Source organism: Triturus cristatus, chromosome 10 (assembly GCF_964204655.1).
Source record: "Triturus cristatus chromosome 10, aTriCri1.1, whole genome shotgun sequence".
NCBI lineage: Eukaryota > Metazoa > Chordata > Amphibia > Caudata > Salamandridae > Triturus > Triturus cristatus.
In genome coordinates, this window is record NC_140593.1 from 122,738,192 (window position 1) to 122,755,554 (window position 17,363).

General features: G+C 46.4%; 1 protein-coding gene across 4 annotated transcripts in view; it reads left to right on the plus strand.

Annotated features, from left to right (window-relative positions):
- CNOT10 (CCR4-NOT transcription complex subunit 10) overlaps positions 1–17,363 on the plus strand; it is a 418,130-nt gene that overhangs the window by 337,988 nt on the left and 62,779 nt on the right. For 2 of the 4 annotated variants that reach the window (XM_085630585.1, XM_085630583.1), the window contains one exon: positions 9,612–9,692. In XM_085630585.1, the coding sequence (XP_085486711.1) occupies positions 9,612–9,692 (81 nt within the window). The remainder of the gene's footprint in view (positions 1–9,611; positions 9,693–17,363) is intronic. The other 2 variants (XM_085630584.1, XM_085630586.1) reach the window with 1 other exon arrangement.

The following is a 17,363-nucleotide window of genomic DNA, read 5'->3' on the forward strand; positions in this document are numbered from 1 at the left end:
CCTCGATGCCGACACCGTCGAAACCGAACACCCAAACTTCTTTGGAGAAGCTTTTTCAACCAGACCCTCAACAAAAAAACTTTAACTAAAGACCCTAAAACCGGTCAATTGACTCTCAGTTCCAGAAAAAGACCACTGAATATGCCTGCACCAGCTCCACCACCTAAAAGTAGGGATATAGCCACATCACCTCTTAGGGTACCCTCTCCACCTCCACCACCACCTCCTCCTACACCTCCTCCACCCCTCCCGCCTAGGTCTCCTACGCCATCCCCTCCACCAGTAGATGACGACTACACATATGATGAGACAGGGGACGGTGACAACAACATGCCATTAGATGACCCCAGTCCTCCAGGCTCTCCTGACCCATGGGATGACTATAATACGCCTGATGTCCGTAATATACCAAAGGAAGACATCTATCCCTCTAGGCCTTCACCACCAGAACATACCATGGGGTTTAATCAGCTAATACACCGAGCTGCCCAGTACCAAGGGGTCCACCTCCATACAGATCCAGTCGAAGATGATTTTTTAATGGGCACTTTCGACACCACCCAAAGGTCCACATCCACTTTGCCCATGCTTAAAGGGGTGATAAAACACGCTACAGAAGTATTTAAAGACCCTGTCCGGACTAGAATCATCAACCCTAGAATTGAGAAGAAATACAAAGCTGCCCCTACAGACCCAGCTTACATTAGGGGCCCTGTTCCATTAGACTCCATGGTCGTCTCAAATGCTAGAAAACGGGCTAATTCACAGACAACATGGGATGCACCTCCACCCGACAGAGTCTAAACTCCTTGACGCCTCTGGCAAAAGAACAGCGTCCCAGGCAGCTAATATTTGGCGCATCGCAAATACTCAAGCCCTGTTAGCCAGATATAATAGGGCTCACTATGATGAGTTAGAGTCCCTGCTCCAACACCTCCCAGACAAATACAAACAGAAGGCCAACGACCTAATACAAGAGGGCAAAGTTATCACCAATACCTCTATCCGGTGTGCTCTTGATGTAGCAGATACCGCGTCCAGAGCAGTGAACACAAGCGTCCTTCTTCGCAGGCACGCGTGGCTACCCATTTCGGGGTTTAAACCTGAGGTGCAAAGCTCTATACTAAATCAACCATTCGACCAGCAACACCTCTTTGGAACTAATGTTGATGCATCCCTCGAGAAGATGAAAAAGGACACAGATACAGCCAAATCAATGGGAACCTTGCAATCGCAAGCTCCCAGGCGTTCTTTTCGTCGCTCATCATACAGGGGCAACTCCAGGGGATACTCATCTGACACCCCATCCACCACCTACAAGTCTCCCACCCAATCCACCTTCACCAGAGGTTACCACAGAGGAGGATACCGAGGTAACAATAACAAGGGCAGAAGCAAGACCAACAACACCTGCTCTGCCTCCACCCCTGCCCAATGACTTCCCTCCGCTTCCCCCGGACCATTCGACTCCTGTCGGGGGAAAACTACAGCAGTTCCTTCCTGTCTGGACCAACATCACCACAGACAGGTGGGTGCGACAAATAGTGCAATCAGGTTACTGTCTTGAACTTAACTCTACCCCCCCAAACATTCCACCCAAACAGCGTCCAATGTCAGCAGACCATTTGTCCCTCCTCAAACAGGAGGTGATTTCCTTACTACAAAAAAGTGCAATGAACCAGTTCCCCTGCACCAACAAAACAAGGGAGTTTACTCCGTATATTTTCTCATACCAAAGAAGGATGGCTCTCTAGACCTCAGACCACTAAACAAGTACATACAATCAGACCATTTCCACATGGTCACACTTCAGCAAGTCCTCCCTCTACTTTCACAGGGCGACTTCCTGGCCACCTTAGATCTCAAGGACTCCTATTTCCATATTCCTATACACGCTGCTCACAGAAAATATCTCAGGTTTGTAGTAGACTGGCAGCACTATCAATTCAAAGTACTCCCTTTCGGAGTCACAACAGCACCAAGGGTATTCACCAAGTGCCTAGCAGTAGTCGCAGCCCATCTAAGAAGACAACACATTCACGTCTTCCCATACCTCAACGACTGGCTCATAAAAGCCAGCTCATACAACCAGTGTGTTTGTCACACTCACGCGACTATCCAATTACTCCACGACCTAGGGTTCACAGTAAACCACACCAAGTCTAATCTGCAACCCTCTCACGCACAACAATACCTCGGTGCCACAATAAACGCCTCAAAAGCGTTAGCCTATCCCAGTCCAGCAAGGATAGCAAGCATCCTCACTCTCCTACCCAAATTTCAGCCGCATCACTCTCTCCCAGCTCGAGTGTTCATGCAGCTCATAGGATTGCATTTTCATAGTACCTCACGCCAGACTCCGGATGCTTCCCATACAAGAGTGCTTAGCACGACAATGGAACCAGGCTCAAGGTCAGCTAACAGATCTGGTGTTGGTAGACTGTTGCACTCACCGCTCTCTGCAGTGGTGGAACACCAAAAACCTTTCCAAAGGGCGACCGTTCCTAGAGCCAGTTCCTCAGATTGTCATAACAACGGACGCATCACTCTCCGGCTGGGGAGCTCACCTATTACATCACACCATACAAGGCAAGTGGACACCTCAACAAAAGTTATTCCACATCAATTACTTGGAATTACTGGCCATATATCTAGCCTTAAAAGCATTCCAAAAACAAATATCGGGCAAGGCTGTCTTAGTCCGCACAGACAACATGACAGCCATGTTCTACATCCAAAAACAAGGCGGGACACACTCCCTTCAGCTCTCCCAGCTAGCACAAAACATATGGAGGTGGGCTATACCTCAGAATATATTTCTCCTAGCCCAACACGTCCCAGGAGTCCAAAACACCATAGCAGATCTGTTAAGTCGTCAAACACAACAGATTCACGAGTGGGAACTCCATCCACAAGTTCTCCAACCATACTTTCATATATGGGGGCAACCACAGATAGACCTTTTCGCCACCCACGAAAACGCCAAATGCCCAAGCTTCGCCGCCAGATACCCACACCCATTATCCAAAGGCAATGCGATATGGATGAACTGGTCAGGCAGATTTGCGTACGCTTTTCCGCCTCTCCCACTCATACCACTGGTGGTGCGCAAACTACAGCAACACTCACTAACTCTAATTCTAGGTACTCCAACTTGGGCCAGACCACCGTGGTACACCACATTGTTGGAACTGTCAATAGTCCCGCACCAAAGATAACACCTCTCACCACGCCTCTTAACCCAGAACCGTGGAGAGATCAGACACCCAGACCCAGCTCAGCTGAACCTTGCGATCTGGCTCCTGAAATCTTAGAGTTCGGTTACCTTAACCTTCCTCCTGACTGTATGAACGTCATCAAAGAGGCTAGACGCCCTACCACTAGAGCCTGCTATACAGCCAAATGGAAACGATTTGTGATATATTCCCATAACAATACCATCAATCCCCTAGATGTGTCTATCCAACACATCATAACCTACCTACTACACCTACAAAGGTGCAATTTAGCCTACACGTCTATTTGGCTACACCTTGATGCTATAGCAGCATACCTACAAAATAGACAACATTTATCGCTATTTAGAGTGCCTGCCATCAAAGTCTTTATGGAAGGCCTCAAAAGGATAATTCCTCCCAGAGTTCCACCCTCACCTGTGTGGAATTTAAATATCGTGCTCACACGACTGACGGGTCCTCCGTTTGAACCTCTACATAAATGTGAGCTACAATTCTTAACATGGAAAGTTGCTTTCCTAGTGGCCATAACTTGGTGAGTTGGTGAACTACAAGCCCTAACTATTCAGGAACCATTCTTACAAAGGCATCATAATAAGGTAGTTCTCTGCACTAATCCTAAATTCCTCCCTAAAGTCATTTCCCCCTTCAACCTTAATCTGTGGAGTTGCCCGTTTTCTTCTCGCAACCACACACAGTTGCAGAAAGAGCTCTCATACTTTAGACGTTAAAAGAGCATTACTCTATTACATTGAAAGTACACACCTTTTCAGAAAACGAAACAACTTTTCGTTTCTTTCTCACCACCACACAAAGGCAATCCCATATCTAAGTCCGGGATAGCCAGATGAATTGTTAAATGCATACAAATTTGCTACCACTAAGCAAAACGCACTTTAACTGTTCCTCCTAGAGCCCACTCTACAAGAAAAATAGGAGCTTCTATGGCATTCTTATGCAACATTCCATTAGATGATATCTGCAAAGCAGCTACATGGTCTACACCACATATGTTCGCTAAACACTACTGTGTAGATGTGCAAACGAAACAACAAGCCAGTGTAGGCCAAGCTGTACTCAAAACCCTATTTCAGACTACTGCAGCAGATAATGGTGGCCGCCGCTAGACGTGGGACTGCTATACAATCTATTCAAAAGTGTGTAATCTGCAGCTCATATGCCTCGAAGGGAATATGCTACTTACCAGTATGCATCTGTTCTTGGCATGTAGAACTGCAGATCTACACACGCCCACCCGCCTCCCCAGCTTCCTTTATCTGTTCCAGTATTATCTTATTTTAGATACACTATACAAGGGCATCTTCCTGTTTATTACAAAGCTCCATCATTTCCCTGCTGGCGAAAACCAATCTGAGGATGGAGCCGATGCCCATGCGCACTATGATCCTAAGGAGGAGTCACATACCTCGTGACTTCCAAAGACTTTCCAGGACAAAAACAAGTGCAAACATCCGGACCCAACACCAGATGGGGATCTATGCAAAAGTGTGTAGATCTGCAGCTCTACATGCCAAGAACAGATGCATACTGGTAAGTAGCATATTCCTACCTGATCATGAAGATTTTGGTGTCTAAAATAATAGAAATGTGTGTGCAGTGTTGCTTTGTCTGGCGGGTCACGCTGCCTTAGGCTCTTGCGGATGTCCGTCTTATACAAAAGAGCTGCAGGCGTGGAATAGAGGACCAGTCCAGCAAAACTCAAAGAGGGACTCAGCTCTTAAGGATCTCAGAACCCCATACGCACGATCAGTTCACATGGATTCAGGCTGTGGGGCTCGGATGCAGGTGCTTTGAGGTGTCGGGTTGCAGTGGTCAGAAACTCTTGCTGCGGGGGTTGACCTGAAGATGGGGACTTATCAGGACAGCTCGGTCACTCTTGGTGCTGGTCTATGCGGGGCTGATGTCCCTCGTTGGCTGGTCTGTTTTTGTAGGGCCCATGTCCGATTGGTTCACCAACAAGTCTTAGCTGCTGCAAGAGGTCGGTACCCTGGGTATTGGTGCTGCAGGGTCTAGCTTGTCTTTTAGTGCTGGGGAGATGGGGCTGACCTCTGGTAGCAGAAAATACATCCGCCTGGGGGGGGGGGGGGGGTTGCTGTGACTGAGAGTCCAGTGGTCAGCAGGATGGTAAACCAGAGCTTGCGTTTCGTTCAGATGCAGGGAAGTAACTTTGCTACTCCACAGAAGATGCTTGTTTTTCGAAGGGCTGGCAGTCCTCCCAGGCTTTAGGAGGTCGCACAGTGGCAGGAAGAGTCATTGTAGTGGTTGGGAAAAGCAGTCAGACTGGCAGGGTTTGGCACCAAGTCAGTCGCAGGTCCTCAGTTTTTGCTTCTTTCTGCTCTTCTTTGTCCTTCTTGAGTCAGTCGATTCTAGTCTTCTGGTGCCAAGGGCTCCCCAAAATACTAACTTTTGGGACGTTCAGGGGAGTGAAGTGTAGTAGCCAATCTGCTATTTACCTTTGAGGTCACTACACCCTCTATAACACCACCTGCCAGAGCAGGAATTGTTATTGACTTCCTGAGAGCAAGGACCCCTAGGGATCAGAAAAGCGTCCGTGGTGGCAGGCTGGACAGGACCAGTCAGCCAGCACAATAGCGGGCTAGTAAGTTTCAGAAGGGATCTCTAAGGTGCCATCTGGGTGAATGTCATAATAAGCACAATACTGCTATCAGTATGGATTTATTGAGACAAGCTGTGTGATCAAAGCAGTTTTTCGGCTGAAACGCTTAATGGTGCTAGTGCAATAAAACATTTTGTTCACCTCAGTTTTTGCCCTGCACGAGTGTCCTACTGCATGGATTCTTATGAATATAGATACATAGAGGGCTTCCTAGATTTCCCTGCAGTGATTCCCGCCCCAATGGTGTGAGTTCTGAGGCCATGCACCTAATCTTAAGGCGGCCTGGCACCTCTGGAGCGCCTTTAGGCCCCATACATTCAGGAGGGGCCCCTACTAGATTCCAGCCAGCAGGTACTCTCTCTGTGCCAGTCGGTCCCCATGGATCTAGTGCTATATCTAGAGTGGGCCGCCAGCAAGACCAACGCCTTATCACGCGCCCGCGCTGATATCATCCCCATCGTCCTCGACTCAAACACTGAACAGGACCAGCGTTGCACAACACCGGTTCCCATGCCATCTGGAGCCATGCCATCCGTGTTGGAGCCAGGGCCTTTCGTCTATGAAGGGCATGGCACAGGGGATGAATGGGAGAGATATGGTGATCCTGGTAAATATCAGCAGCCATTGGTGGATAGGAGGACACCTTGTATGAGGATCTGGTGGATGTCAGTGGGTTAGACATCTCACCTAAACTGGCTTGGTCTCCCCTCCTACTGTGGCTGAGGAGGAGGGGGCCTCTTTCACTAAGGTGTTGCGTAGTGCGGCTGAGGTCTTTGACCTTCAGCTGCCCTCGGTGGCAGTCAAGACTAACGTCTTGACAGAGGTGCTTCAACCAAGGACTGCCCCTATGAACCCTTGCTCCCCTTTACTGAAGCCCTCACTGACATCGCCCTTGGTGCCTTTTTCTAAGCCATGCACAGGGACTAGTGTGCACAGGACAATTGGCCAATGCCCCGCTCCACAGGACCCCAGTTTCCTCACCCACTACCCACACCAGAGAACTTGGTGGTCCAGGCCTCCACCTCCAGAATTTACCCTGGCGATTTCACTTCTAGATATATGGGGATAGGGAATCCAAGAGGCTGGATACCTTTGGCAAGAGAATGTCTCTTCCACCAGTCTAGCACTGCGGTTTTCAGGTGTGCCTGTTGGGCCTTATCTCCCACACTATCTGGGATTCAGTTGTGCAAGTGCTGCCAATGATCTGAGGAGGCTCGAGCCATACTTTCTCAGGCTATTGCCGACGGTCGAAATGCAGCAAAGTTCTCTATTCGTCGTGGTCTGAACACGACCGACTCACTAGGCAGAGCGATTTCTTCGTCGGTGGCCCTTCGGCACCACACCTGACTGAGGCCTAACGAAGCCAGCCGTCAATGTCTAGCAGATCACGAATGGCCTCTCCATCTGGAGGTGGTGCAAGACCCCTACCAAGAGTAGGGAGAGCCTTGGTTGGATCTGTTCGCCACCGCCGAGAATGCATAATGTCAGCAGTTCTGCACACTGGAGTTTCCAAGTCATTTCTCACTCGGAGAGACTTTTTCTCTCGACTGGAGCTCCGGCCTCCTGTATGCCTTTCCGCCTATACCACTCCTGCCCATAGTTCTCAAAAGAAACAACCAGGGCCAAGTCATTCTTGTGGCTCCAGATTGTGTATGGATAGACTAGTATCCTGAGCTGTTAAGCTTGAGCAATGGTCCTCCAGTTAAGCTGCCTCTTGATGCTCTTCTTTCGCAGCAACAGGCAAGGGTTCTGCACCTGAGCCTGCTCAATCTCCTCCTTCATCCATGGAGATTGAGTGGGGACAGTTGATAGCCTTCGGCCTGCCTCCTGAAGTCTGTCATGTTATTCTGGCTGACGGGCATCCCTCCACCAAATCGGTATACGCTTGTCACTGGGACAAATTTGTTGCTTTGTGTGTATCAAAAAGCATTGATCCCATATCTCCTCCTCTCCAATACTATTATTTGTTTTTTCTTTGAGCCAACAGAGCTCTGCTCTGGGCACATTTATAGCCTATCTTTCTGCCATTTGAGTGTTTTTGCAGTTGCCGGGCCTACTTTCCTTATTTAAGTCACCCTTTGTGACGATACTTCTCAAAGGTTTGCAACACGTTTTTCCCCCAGGCTGTTTCTTTCCCCAGTGGGACTTGAGCCTGGTCCTCACTTTCCTGATGTGCACGCCTCTTGAGCGTTTGCACAACTGCCCTCTTCAGCTGTTAACCATCAAGACTGCCTTTCTGGTGGTCATTACATCAACCAGGAGGGTCAGCAAGTCGCAGGCTCTCTCGGTGCACCCACCTTATGCTATTTTTTATCCTGAGAAACTGGTTCTATGGACACGTGCCTTCTTCCTCCTGAAGGTAGTCACCCCTTTCGATGTAGGCCAGATGATCACCCTGCCTACCTATTTTGCCCCACCTCATCCTTCTAAGGAAGAGGAGAGACCCCGTCTGGATCCAAAACGAGTATTGTCATTCTACTTTGACTGCACAAAAGAATTCAGGGTGGATGACCGCTCTTTGTAGGGTACGTTGGGGTCAAGAAATGCAAGTCTATTCAGAAATGAACCTTCTCCCATTAGCCATAAAGCAACCACCTGAGGGCTCGCGGGCTCATTCTACCAGAGAGAACATTGCGACCACTGCATTAGCTTGCAGATTCCAGTCCTGGACATCTTTCAGGCTGCAACTTGGGCTTCATTGCATACGTTCATGAAGCAATGCTGCCTGAACAGTCAGGTCTATCGGGATGGGCATTTTGCCCGTTAGATCCTGCATGAGTTTCTGGTCAAAGTTTGGTTCACAGACCTGTCCGCCAGGGAGGCATTGCTTGGGTATCTATTCTAAGGGAAGGAATATATGGCTGAAGTCTCTATCAGATGAACAAATGACTTAACTTCGATAACTTCTTATCAGGTAGAGACTCTAGTCTAGCCGCAGATTTCATACTGATCCTCCCCATTCTACGACCTGATTAAAGGATGAGGCTTTCTCCTCACAAAGAGCACTAGAAACTCGCCCAATGGTTATTCTTGTTCGTGGCTCTGTGCTCCTGGCGGGGAAGGCCGCAAAAATAAACTGATATAAACGCTCCGAGGTGGCGACAATATAGGTAGCGCATACGTCACTTCTGCCGTGACCATTGTGGAGCCAAACAACGCCACCTACCAGCATGCATTGGTACTGCTCAAAGATTTCTGGATCCAGTCTGAAGCCTGGGGATAATTCTAAGGTAAGGAATCTGCAGCTAGTTTCTCTACCAGATCAGGTGTTACCGAAGGTAAGTAACTTGTTTATTTGACCATACCATTTAGAATGTATGCTGAAATAAAAACAGACATTTAGCCAATCTCCCTCGCGTCTATATACTGCACATGCAAAGAAAGTATACAGAAAGGCACAATTGAATCTTTATACGTTTTAGCATGTCCCAGGTCTCTAATTGAATACAAAGTGGTATGAAATATATAAGTAATTGTTCATTTTCGCCCCCCCCCACCCATTTTCTTAAACTTCCAAAATATCTTTTTCATTGCAGGCTAATTTTGTAAACTTTGTTCATTAAATACTTTGTTCCATTCAGGAAATTATAAGAATTTGTAAAACTGAACATGGTTTCTAGTTCTGTATTTGTTTTTAGATTGTACTAATAATGACATAGACAACTGCAGCAGTTGTGCTTTTGTTGGTTTGAGGCATCGAGGCAACTGGCCTAGATTGACATGTTGTCTTATTCCAGCAGTAAAAGCCATGAAGGAGAGGCCTTCATCACAGCTCCACCCTCGTCCCCGTTAAGAAAACAGGAACTGGAAAACTTGAGGTATGTTTTGATTGAGAGACTTTAGAGAGATAAAATTCAATGTGTAGTGCACATGGATCATGTCTGAATCCATTCACATCTCAAAACGTCTTTTGACATTTAAAGTAATAGATGAAACTAACCAAAAGCACATGCACAGAGTCAAATGTCCATTGCAGCAAAAGCTAATTGTGCCTTGGGCATACACGAATGGAAGAACAAAATGTACAAATGTTACAGAGAATGATGGAAGAGCACTGGGCGAAGAGGTTGATGTTGTGTTACGCAAAGAAATTCAAGGAATTCAAATGGGTCTTAAGTGTGTATTTCATGCTATCAAACACAAATGCATACCTTTGCAAGGATACCAGGCCTTCCAAAATAGGAACTGCTTCTCTTGCATCTCACCCACTTGCTTCTATGCTTTCAGTGCCCTGAATCATATTTCGATCTGTACTTTCTTTTAACAGACATCTGCTTAATCTTTTCGGAAAACGTTCCAGCACTTAAAAGCCCTGTTAAGTCAGCCTATCCCCATAAATCAAATGACACTTTCTTTATTGTTAAGCGCCAGGGAAAGGGGGGGGTCCCTCTTCTATCTTCAGTCTGTTTGCATACCACATACGAAGTGACACTTTGTCTTACATATTTCAAAAATATTCCTTCATTGTTGGCACCATTTGCCATTTTGAGTTATTAGAATGCAGCCCTCATTAAGGCCAATAAACCATCCATCTGCCGTTGTAGACAGAGCTCTTATATTTCTCAGGTCCAAGCTCAAGTAGATCCTTGAATCCAGGTTATTTCTTTGTAGTCTAAAATATGTAGCCCTTCTTTTAGAATGGGATACACAGGACCGGTTCCAGAATGCAAAGCAAAATCCAGGAGTGGATGGAGTGATAACACAACCTATAAAACTGAAACCACCTGGCTTAAATGAAGTCTTATTCATATTTTTTTTATTTGTTCCTATTTGACCTCTTGTTGTTGCGTATTCAGTAGGAAAGCTCTTGAGAAATGAGGGTATTTTTTAATTGATTTTTTTTATTTTGTGTAAGATTAAAACCCATTATCCTTAAAAAAAAATAAATGAAAAAAGCATTGTATTTGGCTCCACTAAAGCCTAGCTGGAACTAGACACAGCGCTTCGTTGAACCCATATTAAAAAGTCAGGGTCTTCCTCAACGATGATCAAGTATATTTGCAATGACCATCTCATGGGGTATTCTATGCCACTACCCACTCCGTGCATAACTGTGAAGGTTTGGTAGAACAACAAAGCCTATGCCTCGGTTATTTAGCAGTCTGGAAATGCTTAGGAGTTCCACCAAGAACAGTTGATCAGCCATCCTCTGTTCATTGATCGATCAGCCCAAACGCAGAAACACATTCAACATTTCATGTGAGCTCTCCAAGTCTAGATGATCAGAGCACTGCTGGACATGCAGGTATACATGTCACTGTACTTGGTTGTCTTTGTGCACAGAAGAGAAGTTAACAATAACTGTGATGTGCTTAGCTAAAATGTTTCACCAGAATACCAGCTTTTGGTTCAAGCAGGTAAAATCTCTAAACATTACAGAAAGATTTTATTTACTAGTAAGAGATTAACTGCAGGAAGTAACTGATCTAAATGCTCAGTGAAATGTGTTCCAGCTGATGCTGCTGCTTTGTTAATGTTTCTGTTTGTTAGTGAGGACTCTGGTATTTGGCTGTTCCATAGGTTCCCCAGGACAGGGGTATTTACTGCCTGTTGGTGAGAGAAATTATTTAACTCTACGATAGACTTGAGGATTAACCTTACGCAGGAAATTATTGCTGAGACGCTCTACATCATTACTGAATTTACCACTCGGCAAAGTCACAGAGTCTCATTTTAACCACTTGACAGACATAGATACAATTAACAAGGCTATAGTCATTGAGAGGTAGGACCTGATGGAACCTAAAGCAGGTGCACAAGGGAGCATCCAAGGTTCTCGATACTGTCCAGTCAGAAATTAAAAAATGTAATTTTCTTGACACAGTTGCAATATGTCTTGCTAGGTTAATACCAGAAGTGAGGTGGGGTATCTCCTAAATAGAGAGCAATTTCTGCTTCCTATCACATTTGGAGACTCCGCATATCCTGGATTCTCTCACCCAGTTGCTTAAGCCTCAAGTGAATCATCCTGAAGTTACACAAAGAATCACCTTCGATGCATAAGGCAGGCGTCACAGAACTATACATAGGTTCAGAAGCTGCAGTACTATGAACGAAAATCCTCTCCATGACTTCGAAAAGCTGCATTGCTCTGTGTGTTTTTGATGGCCTGCCCTGTTTCATTCCTCCAAAGAACTCTGAGCTTGCTAGAGGTACTCCATGCTTTACTGTGTTGTTCGTCAGCAGGGTATAGGCCCAACCCGCTAAACTGAATGACTTCAGCTTCCTCATGCCAGGGTGTTACGGGATTGGTAACAGTAGTGGCAGCATGATATAAGTTCAGGACTAATACCTTTTTACCACTGTCCCTATAGGGAGATTGCCTACCAACTCTTCCCTCTCTGTGGCCTTCAAGTCCTATATAACTGGGCTCCCTTGCCTACCAATCCAATGTGCAAAACATGAGTAGGTAACATCTCTATAGTCTGTGTAGATTTCACTGGGACAACATGTGCATGGATGAATAAATAGTGGTTCTCCTCCAAGCTGATTTATCCAGAGAAGAGCTGGTGGCTACCTTTTTGTTGTTGTTGAGGACCTAGTTCAGTGAAGAATGTATCGATCTACCTTCCCTTTTTCAGAGAAGGTTTTCCCCTGCTCTAGTGAAACCATCCTTAATACTATTTCTCTGTTTATTCTACCCCTCAAACTATTTATTTGTGGATGTCAGCTCATTCTGGCTTTAGATCAACAATTTGACCTCAACCAGCTCTGGCAGGTGTGAGCAGAAGTCTGTGAAATTAGGATACAAAATGAATTTCTCCCTGAATAGAGTATGACTTGAAATTTTGAAAAAAAGGTTGCATTTTTGTTGGCCTAGGCATCTAGTCTATGCTCCCAGAGGCAAATGTTTGAGATACAAGCTCCTTAGACAGATATCCTTTAGTTGGCTCTATGGTTTGTATTGATCGACTGTTACATCTATTCCTTAGCTAAAGACTAAAAGTACTTGTGTAGTTTTGAAAAATAATAAACTGTGTCCTAAGTGGAAACTGCTAACCGGACCACTGGTCACCTCGGATTTGGACGCCAAGACTGTAGGAGTTGTGATTTGAGTTAGAACCTTTGTTGTTTGGGTGGTGGACTTTTTGGTTCAGAAAGATTTTGCTTTTCGTTTTGGTTACTGGCAACAAAGCTGCTGGTGCTCTAGCCCACAAAGTTGTGCAGCATTGCATCCAGAGCAGCAGCCATTGAAACGAGGACCAGAAATATCATAGTAAGGTTGCTTCATCATGACAGTTTTGTATTGCACATTTTGGCCATTCAGTGGAACATAAAAAGACTATAATCACTATTGTAAAAAGAAAAACTGACTAGTATCGAGGCTCTCTGAGTCAACCGAAGCTCAGTCTGTTAGACTTAGGTTGTTCATAAGACCATGTTATAGAAAGTTAAGCATCTGAAATGCAATAAAAACACTTAGTATTGTATCTCTGCCCCAGAAGCCATAGCACCTTCTGATTTTCTCTGTCATATCTGTCCCTGCTTTTTTTATGTACCTATAACAAGTTGTGTTCTTCTTTGAGTATATAGCACTGGCTGGATATTGATTTTGAGGGTTATTTACTGTGTATTGATGTGTATGATGTTCTAATCCCTACCACATCTTAAAGTAAGCCTTGCGTACTTAATTTTGCTGCTCCTGCAGCGTCTGGTACCTAAAGGGATTAATATGGTGTAGTGGCAAACTTGACTCTGGGATATTAGTTATAATTGGCAGAACCCAAACTGGACACTGCTCAGTAGCTGTGACTGCCCTATGACCGAAAAGGCCTCATACCGTTGAGCAAGCATTGGAGCCTCTGCATTCCAGACACTGAAAGATACTGAATGGCACTGAATAGTGTAATCACAGAAGAGAGAAAAGAAAGGAGGAAACGGGCACCTCTACCGTCCTCCAACCAGAATCACAAAGTAGTAGGGTGCCAGTATCCCACAAAGGGGCTCGGGACCATAAGTGCGGTCTGGCACCTCTTAGTCAGTCGTGTGAGGGCCATTCAGAATGGGAAAGCCATCCCTAATGGAGAGGATGCCTAGCACACATAATAGTGTCATGCATCATCATCAGCATCCTCTCCCCACCCCGGTAAGATGGTACCCCGAGGAGAACTCGACCTCCATGTAGACTTGGCGAAAGGAGGGAGTTCTTACATAAAACTACTGGACAATACCGGGATTCAGATAAGTAAAAAATTCCTACGTGTTCCTTGGTTATCACTTTTATTCGTGAGGACACTTGGAATGTTAAAAACAAACCTTGTGACGGGTAGCGCAGAGTACAATGACTCATGCCCGCCCTATAATTGCCAAAATGTTTCTGCCCTCGCAATTTAGCCTAAAAGGTCCGAGGCATCCATCAGGAAAAAAGGATCTCTACAGTGCTATCCTAGGGGTCAGAGGACCCTAGGTGTGCATAAAACTGAAACACCTACTAAGTGTCCCAAGTGAATCCACCTGGGATATAACCTCCAGGATTCCGTAGATGACCCTAGGCTTTAGGGAAACCAGTAGGCTGGTCAAGGAGGGGGTGGTATCCTTCATAGTGTCATCAGAAGTGACACCCCTCTTATCAACCTGAGAGTTTCCGCTCCCTGCCGCTGGAAAGCAACAGGGAGGGGTCATCTACAGAATCCTGGCGGTTATATCCCAGGTAGGATTTACTTGGAGCACCTAGTAGGATTTTCAGTTTTATACATACCTAGGGTCCTTCTGACCCTTAGGATATCACTGTAGGGATCCTTTTGCCCTCTTGAATGACCCAGACCTTTTAGGCACATACAGATACCCATGACACTTTGTTTTCCCTCTGTGAAAAAAACTGTTTTGGTATCTATCTTGCAACAGAACCACAGCTGCAGTCACAAAGGTGGTTTCTAGAAATGGGCATAATATAGGTTTACTGAACTCTCAAAAAACTAACGTCACCCATGCTAATTGCCATTGCCTATATATTATTTGTTTTGGGTGTTACCACTGTGTAGTTACGTTTGAGGTGGTATTTCCATAGAAATGGCATTTTTTTATTTTCCTATACCTTGTGACCCTCTGAACAGATTTGCTCGACACTTGGCATTTTGCTAATTAAGCCCGCTAAAATTCGGCATGGCAAGTTTCATGAAGATCTGTCCACTGGAACAAAAGTTAGATGGAGATTAGAAAGTGCATTATTTCACATTTTCGCTCCCATCGGAAATTTTGCTGAAAGATGGAGCAAAAACTGCTGAACAGATTTACACCAAAGTTGGCATGAACGTACAACTTTAATTCTAAAGCAGTTTTTTAGGTCTCGCTGCGCTTGCGCAGTCTCGCTCCGAGATTTAATGTTTTTCAGAAGAGGGTCTTGAACCCGCCCCTCTTCTCCATTGGCTGGCCTCTTAAATGCTGGTCAGCCATTGGAGAAGAGCTTTGTCTCTCCAAACAAGCCCCGTCTTTTTCGAATTCGTGGGCGTGTTTTTTACTTTCTTTCTCTCCTCTGGAATGTAAACATTCCAGCCAATGGCAAGAGGAGAGAAAGAAAAACACGCCCCCGAATCTGAAAATGCCGCTGCGTTTCTCCGAGGCATTTCTGCTTGACCTCGGAGAAACATGGTGGTGTTCAGGGCGATTCCCTCAACGACTGGCAGCTGGGCTCGCTCGCTGCGGCAGCACGTAAGACTTGTTAACAGAAGCTTCAGGTACGTATACAAGGCAGCACCGCTACACGGAGAAGTTAGTGAGGTCACTGCCAGCGCCCCCAATGGCAGCAGGATAGCACGAACTGCCTTATTCCGGGCGGCAGGCTGGGCAGTATAAACCGAATGGCGTGAAGTGATTCGATGCCAGACAAAATCGCGAAGCACGTAAGAATTCCCCTTTTATTTAAAGGTGGAGACGCCTTTTGTGCAACGTGTACTGAAATGTCCAAGTTCCACATTGTGCCTTTTAATTCGCCTTTGTGCTGCTTCGGCTTTCTTTTGGTGATTACTCCTACCGCATAAGGTGGTCATCTGCCGCCACATAATTCCAGTGGTCCTGCCCACAGCCCAGTGGGGAGAGCGCAGTGATCTGCCGGGGGTGGCATCAGCAGGGACGACCCTTCAGTGGTGAGTCGGAATATGCAGCATCTCGCCCTGCCTAGTGGCTGGCCAGTGTACATATCTGCACTGTTGTAAGCCAGTGAACTTCACCGTCTGGAGCCTCCCCTGGTGGCCGGGCTCACTGACACCAGTGACGCCCTGGACGGCAAGCGGAGGTTTCCTTTGGGGCACCTCTACTTGCGTGTCTCCTTCGTGCACTTCTCACGTTTTCCCCATTTTACCCCGTTTTACTTTCCAATGTCTTCCATTCAAGTCAAGTCAAATAGTTTTTCGTCTTTACTTTTTCTTCTATTTTTACTTTCTTTTTTTAATTTACTTTCTCGTTGTTTCCTTTCCCTTTTCCCGTTTCTCTCTTCCCCTTTCTCTTTTACACTCGATTTTCTCCTTTTCCGTTTCGGGTGGCTTGCTTTTGGTCCTGGCTGATGCACTGTGTGACCGTGGGAACGTCCCTTTCCTGTCCGCTCTTGAATCGTATTTAGCATCATTTTCCAAGTTAGGCTCGATGAGTTTCGTGCCCTTACTCTAATCTAACCCTGACCGCAGACATTTCCCAAAGGCAAGATGTAAGCAGCAAGCTGCACAGCTATGTCTATAAGCTGGGCACAACCAGGCTTGCTGTCCACTGAGGCGGCGGAGGAGCGAGGGGGCGACAGCAACAATCCCCGATGGCTGCTCCCGCCGCCTCCTGCCCACGTCCAGGTTAAGGATTTCACGGGTTCCTCTGTGCCGTCCGCTCTTACAGCAGCCGAGACAAATGAAGGCGAGGAGAGAAAAAGTCGCTCCAGACCGGCTCCAATCTCGCCCTAATATACCTGTGTAATAGACTAGCAGAGGGTATCGCCACGAGTCCCCGAGGCGCTCGGTGCATCACTGGAATGCGCAGGCTTGCTCGGCTTCTCCAGACGGGCTGGGGGAGGAGAGGTCTGTGAGCCACTCAGGTCGTCTGCGTCAATGCAGCGCTTCTCCAGCTGGACAAAATGACACTTTTGCAGCGTGAATCTTTCTGGATTCACTATGCTGTGCATTATTCCGCAGTCTGGTGGTTGGGTCCGGAATCGTAGTCTTTCTTTTGGTTTTTTTTGTATTTTTTTTAATTTTTTTTGGTTTTTTGGGGGGGGTTTTTTGTAGCCCAGGTGGGCGTCGACGTCCCACCATTTGATGTACTTCTCGTGACGTCGTCATGCTTCCTGCGGAAGTCCCACCTTGGGGCGCCATCTTCAGATTCTTTTTTCCGCCGTTGCGTCTGGATCGTCACCGAGAAGCTCCAGAGTTTTTTAACGAAGAAAGAAGAAGAGCACGAGTTTCATCGAAGGAAAATTAAAGGAGACTACAGACAGGAAGAACATCGAGCCGTGAACGACGAAGGAGGAGAACCTCGAGATCTTCGACGTCCAACGGAGAATGCGCACTCAT